Here is a 14,409-nt window from a genome sequence, read left to right as displayed (position 1 = left end):
TAAAAGCCATCAGCAAACTTTTAGTGAGAGTTGGTGTCATGAACAGTGATTTTAATTGATAAACTGCTGGGCTAAAATGGCTTAAAATGTTATTTCCCCACATTTGTGTAGCCTGTGTGCAATTCCAGGCTTAACAGGGAGAAGCAGCAGTTCTCTGTAGTGTGTGCAGAATGGTGGCTTAGCTCTGTAGTAAATGGTATTTTCAGAGTAATTCCATTTATATTTGTGCTTCATGGGGTGGGTTTCATTCTCCCCCATGACCTGGAGCAGTGATAATAAATAACCAGGCAAGAGTGGATGTAAGCTGAGAGCCTGGAGTACTGTACTTGGGATTTGCTGGTCAAACAGTAGGAGTATTTTAACTTTTTGGACGTGTGAGCTGAAGTGCAGAAAGAAATGGAAACAACCATAAAATGACATTTCCAAAAGTTCCCTTGAATTTATAGTTTATTGATTCCTAAGAACCTTATTCCAAATCATGTTCTCTTCTGATATTGTAAGCTGCTTGTTTGGCAAAACTTTATGCCAGCCTTGGCTGTGTTCTGAGGCTCATTACATCTGTTTTAAGTTGTTGGTTAGCTGGAAATGAGCTCCATAATGTTTGCCATTTTCCTGGAGTTTGACGTTCCATATCGGATCCATTTCCAGGCAGTTATGAAAATACATTGAGTGACCATTGCAGGAAGTCTGGAAATTCATCTGAACTGCTTCTGGTTTAATCTTTTCAACATTGCCATCAGTGACAGGCTTAAGTAGCTTGACCACCAATTTTTAAACACGGTTTTCACACCTGCTGACTTTGAAATGAACCAATATAAGAAATTCTCCCATCTTTTTCCACCCATGTTTGCCACTCTTGGCTGATTTCTGGTGAGCTGGCATTTTCCTTTAGGACCATGTGAAACGTGGGATACATTTTTGTGAATTTTAGTCAGCTTCAAGTCTTGCTTCTTCCAAAACCTGTGTGGTCATGAGCAGTTAATTCAAGATTTCTTATATATATTTTCAATTAGAGAAATGGCAGTGGTTGCTTAGGCAGAGTGTTACCAATATACCTCCCCACAATGCCTTTCCACCTACCTTTTTAGCCATGGAATGGATGCATTTTTAGCCATGGAGTGGATGCATTTTTAGCCATTGAATGGATGCATTTTTGGCCATGGAATGGATGCATTTTTAGCCATTGAATGGATGCATTTTTGGCCATGGAATGGATGTGGTTTTGGCCATTGAGTGGATGTGTTTTTGGCCATGGAGTGGATGTGTTTTTGGCCATGGAATGGATGCATTTTTAGCCATTGAATGGATGCATTTTTGGGCATGGAATGGATGCATTTTTGGCCATGGAGTGGATGTGTTTTTGGCCATGGAATGAATGCATTTTTAGCCATGGAATGGATGCATTTTTGGCCATGGAATGGATGCATTTTTAGCCATTGAATGGATGCATTTTTGGCCATGGAATGGATGCATTTTTGGCCATGGAATGGATGTGTTTTTGGCCATGGAATGAATGCATTTTTAGCCATGGAATGGATGCATTTTTGGCCATGGAATGGATGCATTTTTAGCCATTGAATGGATGCATTTTTGGCCATGGAGTGGATGTGTTTTTGGCCATTGAGTGGATGTATTTTTGACCATGGAGTGGATGTGTTTTTGGCCATTGAATGGATGCATTTTTGGTCATGGAGTGGATGTGTTTTTGGCCCTGGAGTGGCTGTGTTTTTGCAGGTGTAAGTTGTTCTCTGGCCTTTGCAGATCAGCGGGGAGGCTCAGGAGCTGTTCTCGGTGCGCCACGGGCCGGTTCGAGCCGCTCGGATCCTGCCAGCTCCTCAGATCAGTGAGTACAGCCCCAAACCCTTCAGCATCCACAGAACTCTTCCAATAGGCTGCTGGGCCACTCCAGTTAAACTAACAAACCAGGATTTGTGTTTTGGGGTGGCACTGGCTTCTGATTTGTTCATTTCTCCTTATTTTACATTAGCTTTACTCACTTCGACCCTTTCAGTGCTTTACGTTTTATCACCCCTTGAGTGCAGCTCCTCTCTGCCTCTGCTTAAATACTATTTTATCAAATTCTAAACCAAGCTGCTTAATTCAACAGGATTCTTCCAGAAGTTGAGTTAACCCTGAGAAGAACTTGCTGCAAAATCTGAGCAACTGTGCATGACCAAGCAAATTCCTCTAAAACAATTACCCCGTTCCATCCAAACCCAATCTAATTGTTGACTTCTGAAAGAACTGTTTGGGTTTTAATTAAATTGGTTGTTTTACTTTGTGGATGAAAAGAATTTGACCAAGATGTTTGGGGACTATGCTGGTTTAGAATTTCTAGTAATTATTTTATGAATTAATTGATGAACTCAAAAAATGCAGCCTAAAATCTTATTATTTAAATTATCCATAATAAATTGGACTGATTTTGTGTGTTTCAAAGAAAGTAAATGAAGAATGTTTAATGGGCATATTATATATTGTTTTGGTGATTTCCTGAGCAGAGAAATATACAAAGTATATGTGGCTGTGTTACTACTACAGGTTAAACTAACTTAGAGTAAAATACTTCCCAAGCCTGTTGTTCCTTTATTCCATTTACTGGAACCCTGCAGAATTCCCAATGAGCTGCACTCTTGCTGTTATGTATGTCACTGAGTGATGGATGTCTGTGCCCCTTCCTTTCTAGAAGGAAAAAAAAAAGGAGAAATTTACTTTTTCAATCAAGTAAATCATACTCATGAACTGCTTCAAGCAGTTATTGTCTTTCTGCCCCTAAATTCCATATATTTAGCATCTGACAATGATAGTTGTTACATTAGAAAACTATTCAAATTAGCTCATATTAAATTAAACCAAACCTTTTAAAAACATGTTTTGGTCTCTTTTTACATGGCTTGGTTTAAATAAATCTTTGATTAAAAGTACATGAATGTATCATTGACCAGTATCTGGAATCAGATAAAAGTGAAGCTGTAATAAGAGGCCTTAGATAACTAACTCATGAGCTTTAATGATTCTGAACAAAATAAAAGGAATTTGTAAAGGAGAAGCTGATTACCATCAGCAGCCTCAAACACTGTTTTACTGTAAAGCTGTAAAAAGGGAATTATTGAAAATAGGAGTCTCCTGGTGGATGGATTTGGCACGTTCCTAGAAACAGATCTGAGCTGGTGATAAGCAGCTCATTCCCAGGTGTGAAAGGAAAGCTCATGGCTTTAACTTGGTGACTTTACAGCAGCAGAACTTAATAGTTTGTCAACTATTTCATTAAAAAACTGCAGCCCTTTGATGTTAGATCCTCTGCCTCGTGGTGTGCCTCGTGGCATAATGAAGCCTTGTTTCAGAGGGATTATTTCATCCAGGGGATCTCCTGCAGCAGGTCCTGGGTGCTGCTGGCAGCAGGAGCCTGGGCAGCTCCTGGAGCTGCTGGCACTGGCATCTGTGCTGTGATCTGAGCCACCCAGAGGAGCTGGCCCAGCTCTGCTCTGCTCTGAGCCACCCAGAGGAGCTGGCCCAGCTCTGCTCTGCTCTGAGCCACCCAGAGGAGCTGGCCCAGCTCTGCTCTGCTCTGAGCCACCCAGAGGAGCTGGTCCAGCTCTGCTCTGAGCCACCCAGAGAAGCTGGCCCAGCTCTGCTCTGAGCCACCCAGAGAAGCTGGCCCAGCTCTGCTCTGAGCCACCCAGAGAAGCTGGCCCAGCTCTGCTCTGAGCCACCCAGAGGAGCTGGCCCAGCTCTGCTGCATCACTTTGATGTCCTGCTCTGCAGCCTGGAGGAGGTGGCCATGAGAAGTGGAGGGATTCCTGTAAATAATGCTAAACCCTCCAGATATCAGCCCCTCTCCACGAGCAGGTCACAGCTGCCAGGGCCTTCAGGAGGCAGGGCTTTAATTATTCTCTGCAGTTTACAATATTCATGGCCTTTTTGGAGACTGAGGCTTTGCACAGTGACCAGATTTTGGGCTTGCAGAGCTCATATTTAGACTATGAGAACATCTCAGTCTGGACTCTGGTAGTCTTAGGGACAGGAATTCTGAGCTGTAATCCCTCTGAGCCATCCTTGGCTCTTCTCCACTTCCACATCTGGGGGCTGGGCTGGGGTTAGGGTTCTTTCCATGTCTCCAGGTCTGGATTTTCTGTCAGTGCTGAGCCAAGGATACATTTATTTCAGTTACCTTTGTGGTTCTTTCACCTACAAAATCAGAATATTGATGCTTTCTGAAGGAAGTCAGTGCTACAATCTCCCATTTTTTATTACTTATCTCAGGTCATTTTACAAGCCCCTGGCCAAATACCTGCTTTGCCTTGTGCTGTCCCATTTGTCAAGGTAGAGCTGCATAGTTTAAAAATCAATCAAGAGACTCAGCCAAGGAGCAGCTCTGTGTGTGGCAGTTCCTGCTCCAAGGGGTGACAAGCTGGTGTGGTGAAGTTTAGATCAGTGGTTGTCTGTAAAACCATGTCTCAGCATTATGAAAATAAATTCCTCCAGCAAGCTGAATTAATTTATTGCCATTTTCTAGATTATGCTGCTTGCAGGAAGATGATATAATAGCCCTACATCTCTCAGTGAATTTGACTGTTCACTCAAATTGACTTATAAGTGGGGGAAAAAGCAAATAAAAAAAGGAAATAGAAAGAACGTAGAGGTACTAAAACCCATTGAGAGCTGAAATATTGCAGCAGATTTATCCCTGTTCTCCTCTGCTTCCATCTTTGATGTTGGTAAAATTGGGATTGGAACCTCAAAAGCTGACTCAGGTTTATGTGCAGGTACACTTAAAGAGCTCTAATGTTTAGGTTGCTTTCTAAAGCAGGGCAGATGTGAGGTTTGTGCCTCTTCAGCCACTTGGGTGGCTCAGTGGTTTGAAATCCCCAAAAGGCCAAAATAATCCCAGGCTCTGTGGGGTGGAGGGGCTGGCCCTGCTGGATGGACAAGCCAGGTTTGGGCTGCTTGTGCAGGTGTGTGTCTGAGTTCTGCTGTTCTCCCACTGTTCCCTGGGGTTTTTGGGATAATGAATGGGAATTATTGAAATTACAGACTGGAATTCTCCAAGTAAGTCTCTTTTAGAGAGATTCCAGGGGAGAATTTTGGGGTGCAACACTGTAAAATCCCAATTTTTTTTAAGCTTTGGCCTGACCTGTGTTTCCTCATCACATCATAAATGAAATAAAACAATTATTTCATTGTTTTCTGGTGCTTTAGACCAGTGCACATGAAACTTTCACCCAGCTGGGCTGAGAGGGAATTCCAGCCTGGGTCATTCCCAGGTACTGCTGGGCTGCAGCAGGACCACGAATGCCAGAAGATTTCCAAGGAGAAGATGGAAAGGGGAGGGCTTTAGTGTAGCAGGAGCAGCACTCAGCACTCAGTGTTAAATGGGGCTGCTCAGTGGAATTACACACCAGGAAAATCCACTCCATGGTGCCTCTGGCCACTGCTAAATAGGTCAGAGTGTGAAATTGATCCAGCAGTTTCCTCCTGCTGGCACTCCAGGGGCATTTCCAGAGTTCTGAGCTGCCTTTGAGTTCCTGTGACACCCACTGGGCTTCACTGTCATTCTGCACAAAGATGTGCTGGTTTTGGTGCTGTTGTCACTCCTTTTATTGGCATTATTGAGAGGCCTTAGCAGGCCCTGGGGTCCCAATTCACAGTTTCATCAGCAGGACAGGGTCTAAGCTGCTTTGAGCTTAGTGTGGGTAACCTTTTGGCTTCATAACCTTCTAAATGTTGATTTGTATGAAATTTCATTTAGCCACAGAGAGATTCCCCCCCCCCCCCCCCTTTTTTTTTTTCAATTTTAAGCACACTAACTGAAGTGAGGTTTTTAAAAAACCAAACCTATCATTTAGCTAAATGGAGCTGTAGATAAGGTGGTGCCTTGTTGGCAGCAAGGGCAGTTTTCATTACTTTAATTGTGTGATTTGTCAGGATTTCCAGCATTTTATAAATGCTGTAGTGTTATATGACAGAGTTAAAAGGATTTAGAATAAAAGGAGTTTAAGAAAAAGACTTTGCAACAGGATTTCAATACTTTTTGTATTTGGGGGGATTTAGAGAGCTGTTTTTCATTTCAATTTTGTTAAACACTGTGTGTGCAGCAGGTGTGTGCAACGTCAGCGCCTCGCACATGCAAATAAACACAATTTTACAAATGAAAATTAATCCAGCAGAACTTGGGGGATTAAATGCCACCCCAGACCTGGGAGAGGCTCCTGCCTCCATTAGAACCCAACACATGTCACTGTGCAATCTCGTGGATGGGACAGCTATTAACCTGATTTAATGCCCTCAGAGGCCTCCCAGTAATGATCCTTTCCTGCACTATTAATATTTACATTCTGAAAGTATTGAAGTAGAAAATGGATTTTTTAAAATGGAGGCACTCGAGTCATTATAGACAGAAATCAGAACTTTAAGCACCTATTGCAGAAATTTTGCAAATCTGTGCTGTGGGGATTAAATCTGGCATTGCTTTTGATTTTGGGCACTTGATTCCCTGGACTCCCCCCCACGTTTTTCCTCCTTCTTTCTCCTTCCTGGTCATTAAATTAGACCATAAATAAACATCTGAATTTGTGTGTCTAATATATCCTAGTGAAAAAAGAAGGAAAAAAGTAGAGTTAAATACTTCAGGTAAAATCCTGGCTGCACTTAAATCAGTGTCAGAAGTGCTGGTAGTCAGCATTTCACCCTCTGTGCTGGGAGCAGAACAAATGGAATTCATCTGTTACCTGCAGTGAAGGAAACAAATTGGTTGCCAGACTCTTAAGAAGACTTTTATGTTTCATTTATCAGTTTCCAGGTCAGTACATACAGTACAGGTTTGACTCACCAAAGAGCTTGAAATAATAGGAATAAAAGGAAAATCCATCTGGCTGGTTGAGGTTATTTGTAAAGCTATTGTTGATGGTGGAGTTATTGATGTGATCCGTTTGACTTTATAAATACCCAAAGGTGTAGGAGGGAAGATTTTTCCTTGTACAGATGAGAGGACTCAACAGTGTTTGTTACAAATTAAATGCACGTACCTGAGTCATTAATAATTAACAGTCTGCTGTGTCAAAATGTATATTGTTAATTGTTGTGCCTTTCTGAAGAAATGATTTAGTTTTGTACAGCACTATTCAAGATTTCAATTTTGAGCAGACTGTATCACTAATATTCTTTAGAGATCAAAGGGTTTGGTGTATAATGGAGAAAAAATAATTCCATTATTCAGCACACATGTGCAGACCTATAGATAGATAATTAAAAAGGCAAAGGTTGAAAGAAAATGGAGGGAAGCTAGTAGTGGTGGTATTGGTTGTTACTTTGTTATTTAAGTTGGGTAGAAACATACCCTGGAATTCAGTTAAACATTGTTCACAAGCAGAAGTGAGATTTTTTTTTTTTTTTAAACCCCTCAATTTTAGTTTTATTTCTGTTTACACAGCAGTAAAGCAAAGTTCTCCAAACTCTTAAAAGCCCATTTTAAGAAGTGTGGCGTCTTTAACAGTCTGCCTGTGCAGGGTGGAGGTGTGAGTGAGCCTGGGGGCACAGCAGGGCTGGCTCCCCGTGCCAGGGCTGGTGGCACTGGTGGGGGACAGGATCCCAGGGCAGGGACAGCTGGCCCAGCCTGGCCCAAACCAGCTCTGCTGGGCTGTGCTGCTGTCAGCAGCCCTAGAAGGGGATGGGATGTGCTGTAGGAGCTGTGGTTCCACTTGGAGGTTGTTTTCTTAAAGGTTTAGATCTCCTGGTGGTGGAACATTGATGTGGTTTGGATTTTGTCTCCTGTTTTCTTGGGCACGGGGCAGGGGCTGCAGAGGCTGCTCTGAGGTTGGCACTCCTGGGTTCCATTGCTCCAAACTGGAAACCAAGGTGTGAACCCAGGCAGAGCTGCAGAGAACTCCCTAAAAAACAGAGAAAAGTGAGCAAGAGCCACTTGTTTCAGGGACAGAGTCCCAGCCCTCGTGGGATGAACAGAAAATCACTCCCAAAGCCTGGCCACGTTTTGCTGCTTGTGCTGTTTCTCATTTTCATCTCTCTCACAGCTCTGCCTGTAGTTTGAATTTCTGTCCCTTCTCTGGCACAAGCTGGGAGTTCTGTGTTATATTCAGTACATTGGGCCCCAGCCTGAACCTGGAAACTGTACAAACAGCACATAATGATCTGCTTTTTCTTTTCTTTTGTTTTCCCTCTTGCCAGGTGCTCAGAAATGTGATAATTTTGCTGAGAAGAGGCCTCTGCTTGGTGTGTGCAAAAGCATTGGGTCTTCTGGGTAAGAATGTTTTCTGTGGATAAAAGGAATATATAAATTGTATTGGCAGCTGAAAAGCCCAGCAGATGACATCTTTAAACTTTGTTCCTTTTTCTTCATGGGTTAACACTGGGCTGTGGCTTTAAACTATTTTTTTTTGGTGTGTCAACATATATTTTCCTATGACTTAAGCATTTGGAAAGGAATAAAAAAGAGACTCTTGGTATAAAATAAATAAAGAGGTATTTAAAGTTTATTTTATTCTCAGTGGAATCACAACTTTATGATTAACCTTTTCTGATATTAATCCAGGTCAGAGTTATTATTGTGAAGTGTTTAAAGCAATCTCTGTGTCTTAAAAAGTAATTTTTCAAGCAGCAAATGAATTACAAATACCAAGCATTTCATTGTTGCAGCCACACACTGTATTAATACACATGCATTAGCAAAATACATGTTAAACCTCCTTGCTTGAGTTACAAAAATCAGTTTACAGTCTTGTTTTGTGCTCTCTCCAGAATTGTTGTATCACTGCTCTTATAAAAGAGGCCCTTGAGATATTTTATGTTTGATTCAGACAATGCACAGGATTTATATCTCTACCTACAGGAAAATATTTGCTTTTCAGGAGTAATCCTCTACACAGCCATTTAATGGCTGAGCAGTTGAAGTAAATCTTCTTACAGTTGTAAGACTAATTCTGTGCCACACCTTTTTCAATTAAGAATTTAATCACTGTGTGTGTGAAGGAAGAACTGTCAAATCTTTGCCTTTCTCCTCTATTACTGTGTGAAATTGCAATATTAATGTTACCTGCCTTGAATGGTTGAATTAAAATCCACCTAAAGCAGAGAAGTGAATTTTTTCTTTATGTATTTACAACTTGCAAAAACTGGTTTATGGTGATTTTTCTTATTTTCTTCCCTGCCCTTTAACTATTTATAAATTAGAGGTACAAATACTGTTCTGTCTTTATCCAGTCAGTGTATTTATATATGGAAAGGATATGTTGGTTTAGTAAAAATCTTCCTTCACAGTCTTGTTTTAGAAGCTGAGGTACCTGAGAAATGAACAAACCCTGATGATAATTATTTTCATTGTGTTATTGTATTCCTGTTAATGGAAAATAATTCAAAGATCCTGGGCAGTTTCTGCTTTCCTCAGAAAAAAGCCCCTCATGTGTTTTCAACTCCATAATATTGTAATTTCTAATATTACCATTATTAATTAACTCCCAGATGAATTGCCTGCTAATAGATTTTGTTTTCTGTTGTTGTATGTGATCATTTCATACAAGATGGAATTTTGCCTCATATCTGATTTTCTGGTACACACATTTTTGTATTTTAAAAGTCACATTTTTCCAGCTAGTAAAGTGACTGAAATGTTTCACAGGGGGGTTGGCCTGGATGATTTTTAAGGGTCCCTTTCCAACCCAAATCAGTCTATGATTCACTGTATAATCTTTTCAAAACAATTGTTTTCACAGCCCCCCAAAAGATGCAGTCCTGACACAGAAATGGGAAACAGATTGTGGTTTTTGGCTGGTATTTCCCTGCTGGTTTAGAGGTTGGTTCAGTCAACTTCAGTCTTAGATTACAAGATTTGCAAATTAAAAGGAAAACCAAAAAAGAAAGAATATCTGACTAAATGTTGGGGTTGTGGAGGCTTGTAAAGACATGCCTGCTTGTTCCTGGTGATAAGACAAACAAATCTTTATAGACACACAAAATTAACTGGTGGGTTTGGTGCACATGAATGCATTTCCTAGGTGGTGAAACATGAAGATATCTCTATTTTCCCCACACGGGTTATTGAAGCCATAGTTTGGAACAGACTGGATCTGTAAAAACACTTTCAGATGCACCAGAGAGGTCCAAAATACATGAACTTTGTTCTGTTCAAATGTAAATGTTACATAAATACTTCAGTTTAACTAATGGAGAAGTTTAAAGGGAAACCAACCAGGATAATTCTGTTTTAATTCAGATTATTAAATAACCAGTTGAGAATAAATGGAGAGTTTGCAAATTCGCCTTTCAGTAGATAATATAGGGAACAAGAAAGCTGAAAACAATCAAAAGGACCATTCCAGGAGGGAAATAAAAGCACATGAAGGAGCAGGGACAGGGAGAAGGGGGCAGGGAAGCCAGAGCCCTTGTGCTGTCACTGCATGCTCCTAAAGCCTTTCTCCAGATCTGGATCTGTAAGCCATCCTTACAAAAAGCATTTGATATTTTGGTTCCCTTGTCCTGTGTCCAAACAGCCAAATCATTTTGCTAAAAGTTGAGCAGATGATGCCATAATCTTACAGAGGCTGTGTGATAATCAGCTACTGCTGCAGGTGTAACTAATTCAACAGTCAGTAATAGATGATTGAAAGGAAGAGTTTGAGGCCTTTGGGGAGAGTGTAGGGGCTCAGGCAGTGGCCCCTTCAGCAGCCTCGAGCCTGTGCTGGCTTTCTAGTTTATAATTTTAGAATGATGAATTAGTTTGATGCTATCAAGTGGTGGAAAATTTTGGTTGACTTGAAGAATTGGATGGAGGTCATTCAAGGGCATGAGAAGCAAGAGGTAATCTTTATTAATCATGGGAGGAGAGAGGAAATTAGGGTAAATTAAAGAAGGAGGAGTAGTTGGAGCAAACAAAATGTGTAACTTTGGCTAGCCAGCATTTTTTTTTTCCCCCTGCTGATCTGTTTACAAGGCAAATCAATTGACAGCAGATTTTCAGGAAGCGTGTGCTTTATTCTCATGGCTACTGCAGATTAAATCCTGCTAACCTTAACCCAGCCTCAGCTCAGGAATGTGTTCATGGGAGTGCTCAGGCTTAGGAAGCAGCTTCCCATGAGTAACAGCACAATTAAAGCATTAATATTTTCTCAATTAATACTTCAGAGTCATGTGAGCCTGGTCAGGGTCTGGCAGATCACTGGGTAGTGCTAAAATGCAGTGTCCACTCCAAGTGTCTGTAGCTTTTAATGCTTCAGATGAGCTGCCTGGGAAATGATTTGTCAGACATAAACAGCAAAGCTCCTGCAAGGATCACCCAGGAGGAGGAAATGAGCTCTGGTGAATGAACATTTTGTTCCCAGACACTGCTCAGGGGAACTCTGCCTGGAATGCCCTGAAATTTCAGAAATTTCCTCTGGTTTTTTTTTTCCTGGTGATGGTGAGGGCTCACCTGGCTCAGCCCTGCCATGGGCTGTGCAAGGGGTGTGGTCACTGCAGATAGAAAATGCAGTTTGTTTTCTGAAATCACACAGAAAAATGGTCTGGGCCAGATGGTTGTGATTTTCAGTTGTGTTGGGCACTGTGAAATAGATTTCATGAAGTTTGTGAAGTATTTGTGGGCTTTTGTTGAAGACTGTGCAAAACTCTGATTTTGTGAAGACTCTCAAGCCTAGAGAGCAAATTTAATTTAATTATTTTGTTCAGAAAATTACAGTAGGACCTCTAAAGTTGGGCAAAACTCTCATTTCTGTTACCTTCAGAGATTTGAGTCCCAGAGGTTCTTGTGCTGCTGCATAACTGCAAAGCCTCATTAACTGCAGAGCTGTGTGGTGTCAGCTGCCTTGCAAAGACTTCCTTCCCTTCCAGCAGATGAAAAACGTTTTCCCCTCTGATTTCTTTTGGGAAAATTCAGTTTAGCCTTAGCAGGTTGTGTGGTAGCTTTTAAGATCCTGAGAGAGGCAGGAATAAAGTAGTTTAAATTCCTTTTAGTGATGCTGGATGGGGTAGTTATGTGCTAAAGATAGACTCTCCATCTTAAAAAAAGCCCTTCAATTTTTCTTGTAAATTGATTCTGTGATTATAAAAATGTACTTTTTTGTAGTGTTGAAGTGATGTTTGCTGGTGATTCTGTGAATTTTCTCATGGATTCCAATGGCAGGAGATGGAGCTTTAATGGAATAAGGTGGTGTTTCCATGTGTAAATACCAAGGGCAGGAAAGCTCTGGAGTTCCTCTGATACTCCAAATGTTTGTCTCAGTGAACCTAGAATAAGAAATAACCTTTGAACTATAATAAACTGTTAATCTTGGATCAAAACTGGGAGAAAATGAGTATTTGGGGTCAAACCTTGACCAGCTGGTGAGAACCATGGGTAGTTTTGACCTTCTAAAGCTTTGATTTATGAAGCTGTAAAAAGATGAACCTTTTCCAAGGCATCCTCGGGATGCAGTGGAGGTTTGGGACAGCAGATTTCTGAGCTGAGGCACAGTTTTGTTTTACTGCTGTTCCAGCCCCTTTGTGTGCAGTGATGCAGGGAGGGGATGAAGGGATGGGAAGGATGGAGGGAAGGAAGTCCAGATAAAACCAGCTGGAGCACAAAGCTGCCCCCAGTAACTTGTCAAAAGAAGCACCACAGGGAAAAGATAATGCACAGCACCATTACAGGCAGGGCTGCCACTTCCAGGGCCACTTTAAATTCCACTTTAAATTATTAAATACTGTAAACGCTATAAAGTTAATTAGAAGAGGAACAAACTCTACAAAGATAAATGTGTTTTCAATATGTTTCTCAGGGAGGGTACAGTAGAAACCAGTGAATGAGAGGAAATTTATTTCTGGCAGCACTCTAGACATGGAACTGTGGTTGAACTTTTTACCCTAATTACGTCCCCACTAATGCCTGCAGCAGGCTGGAATCAAAGTGGCCCTTCAGGCCCTGGAAAGTCTCTGATGTGGCGAGCGTTTGTTGTGTGCTGAGGGTTACTTCAGAAAAAACGGAATATTGTGACAGGATTTTTCAAAATTTCTCAGTTACCACCCACCTCACTTGTTGCCTACAAAAATAGAGTAATTGTTTGCATCTGTGTGTTTTTGTCTGTCTTAGAAATAACTGTTATAAATCAACGTGACAGAGCCGGAGAGCAGTTGAGGATTATATTTTCTTTTCTTATATGTTTTAGGGTTATTCCAGTGTTCTGTAGTGTAGGAAGGATTTAAAGGACATTGGAAAGCAGGAATTTCAGGATGATTGAAGGTGTTCTCTTTTTCTGAGAGCTCTTAAAGCCATCAGATCCCCGTGTGTTCACAGAGGATGCTCTTTAATCTGTTTTTCCCTAAACAAGTGCAGTCACTTCTTGCTCATGGTTGGAGCAACTGATTGCAAACTGCTTCAACTTCCAGCCCTTGGTTCTGTGTTGTGACACAACTGCTGCCACTCGAGTAATTCTCTACAACTTGACAGTATTTGAACTTTGTATCTGTTACTGAAAGCCATTTTCTCCCTTACCATGGGCTCTCTCGAGTCCTTCCTGTGCTTTTCCTTTCCTTTCTTCAAAAATGTTTAATAGACAGACAAAATGTCATGGGAGTTTGCTGAGCTCAACCATTCATGTATGGATGAGCTCCTTCTAAATCTCCACCGTAAAGGAAAAAACAATTAAAATACAACTTAAAAAAATCTGATATAATTATTTTTCTTTCGTTTGTTTTTTTTTAACAGAATGAATGTATCTTAGCTTTAAATTTTAATTTTGCAAATTTCAATTTATAACTCAGTAAATATTTCTTCAGTAATTCAAAAGAGAGATATAGAAGGCTCCTGCTTTGTGAAAAAGCTGTAAGGCACATGCTTAAAAAAGATCTTCCTTGATGCCTTCTTTCTTTTAATTCTGACTAGGAAATGTATTAGAATATCACCTGAGGAGACCCCTCACCCATTTTTGGATGGTTGCTCACAGACTTACTTTTAAAATTAATGGTGATTCAAAATAAAGAACATTTAAATGATAATATTTTACAGTGAGGCAATAATAAAATAACATTTTACTCAATTTTGCCTGCACAATTTGAAGAGCTGCATCTCCCATTTCAGCATCAGGTGACTCTCTGAGTAGTGTGCCTTTCCTTAGCAGTTGTAATTCCTCCTGGGGATATCAACCACCTTTAACTGGGAAATTCCTCCAAATTTAATGAAGAGTGCTCCAGTAGAGGAGGTGGCTGCATCATCTTCCTTGAGAGAAAGGATATAAAATAAACTCAAGTTTGTTTTTGATGTTAAACAATTCATAGAGGATTTCAACTTTAAGACCAATTTAAGGAAAAGCAGAATATTCCTTTTGCTGCTCGTGGGGCTCCACAAGTAATTATTTTCAGGTATTATTTCATCATTTCAACCCAGCTTTTGGTGAGTTCAGCTTTGGTGAGAACTCTGTGCATCTGTAGAAC

General features: G+C 40.8%; 1 protein-coding gene across 7 annotated transcripts in view; it reads left to right on the top strand.

Annotated features, from left to right (window-relative positions):
* BCAS3 (BCAS3 microtubule associated cell migration factor) overlaps nt 1-14,409 on the top strand; it is a 298,303-nt gene that overhangs the window by 12,699 nt on the left and 271,195 nt on the right. For all 7 annotated transcript variants that reach the window (XR_009489142.1, XM_059865710.1, XM_059865709.1 and 4 more), the window contains exons 6-7: nt 1,762-1,843; nt 8,182-8,254. Coding sequence is in view for 6 of the 7 variants with exons in the window: in XM_059865710.1 (XP_059721693.1) it covers nt 1,762-1,843; nt 8,182-8,254 (155 nt within the window). In the remaining variant the exon portion in view is untranslated. The remainder of the gene's footprint in view (nt 1-1,761; nt 1,844-8,181; nt 8,255-14,409) is intronic.

Source organism: Haemorhous mexicanus, chromosome 22 (assembly GCF_027477595.1).
Source record: "Haemorhous mexicanus isolate bHaeMex1 chromosome 22, bHaeMex1.pri, whole genome shotgun sequence".
Classification (NCBI taxonomy): domain Eukaryota; kingdom Metazoa; phylum Chordata; class Aves; order Passeriformes; family Fringillidae; genus Haemorhous; species Haemorhous mexicanus.
The sequence above is the reverse complement of the archived record's forward strand: the minus strand, read 5'-3'. Positions and strand labels throughout refer to the sequence as shown.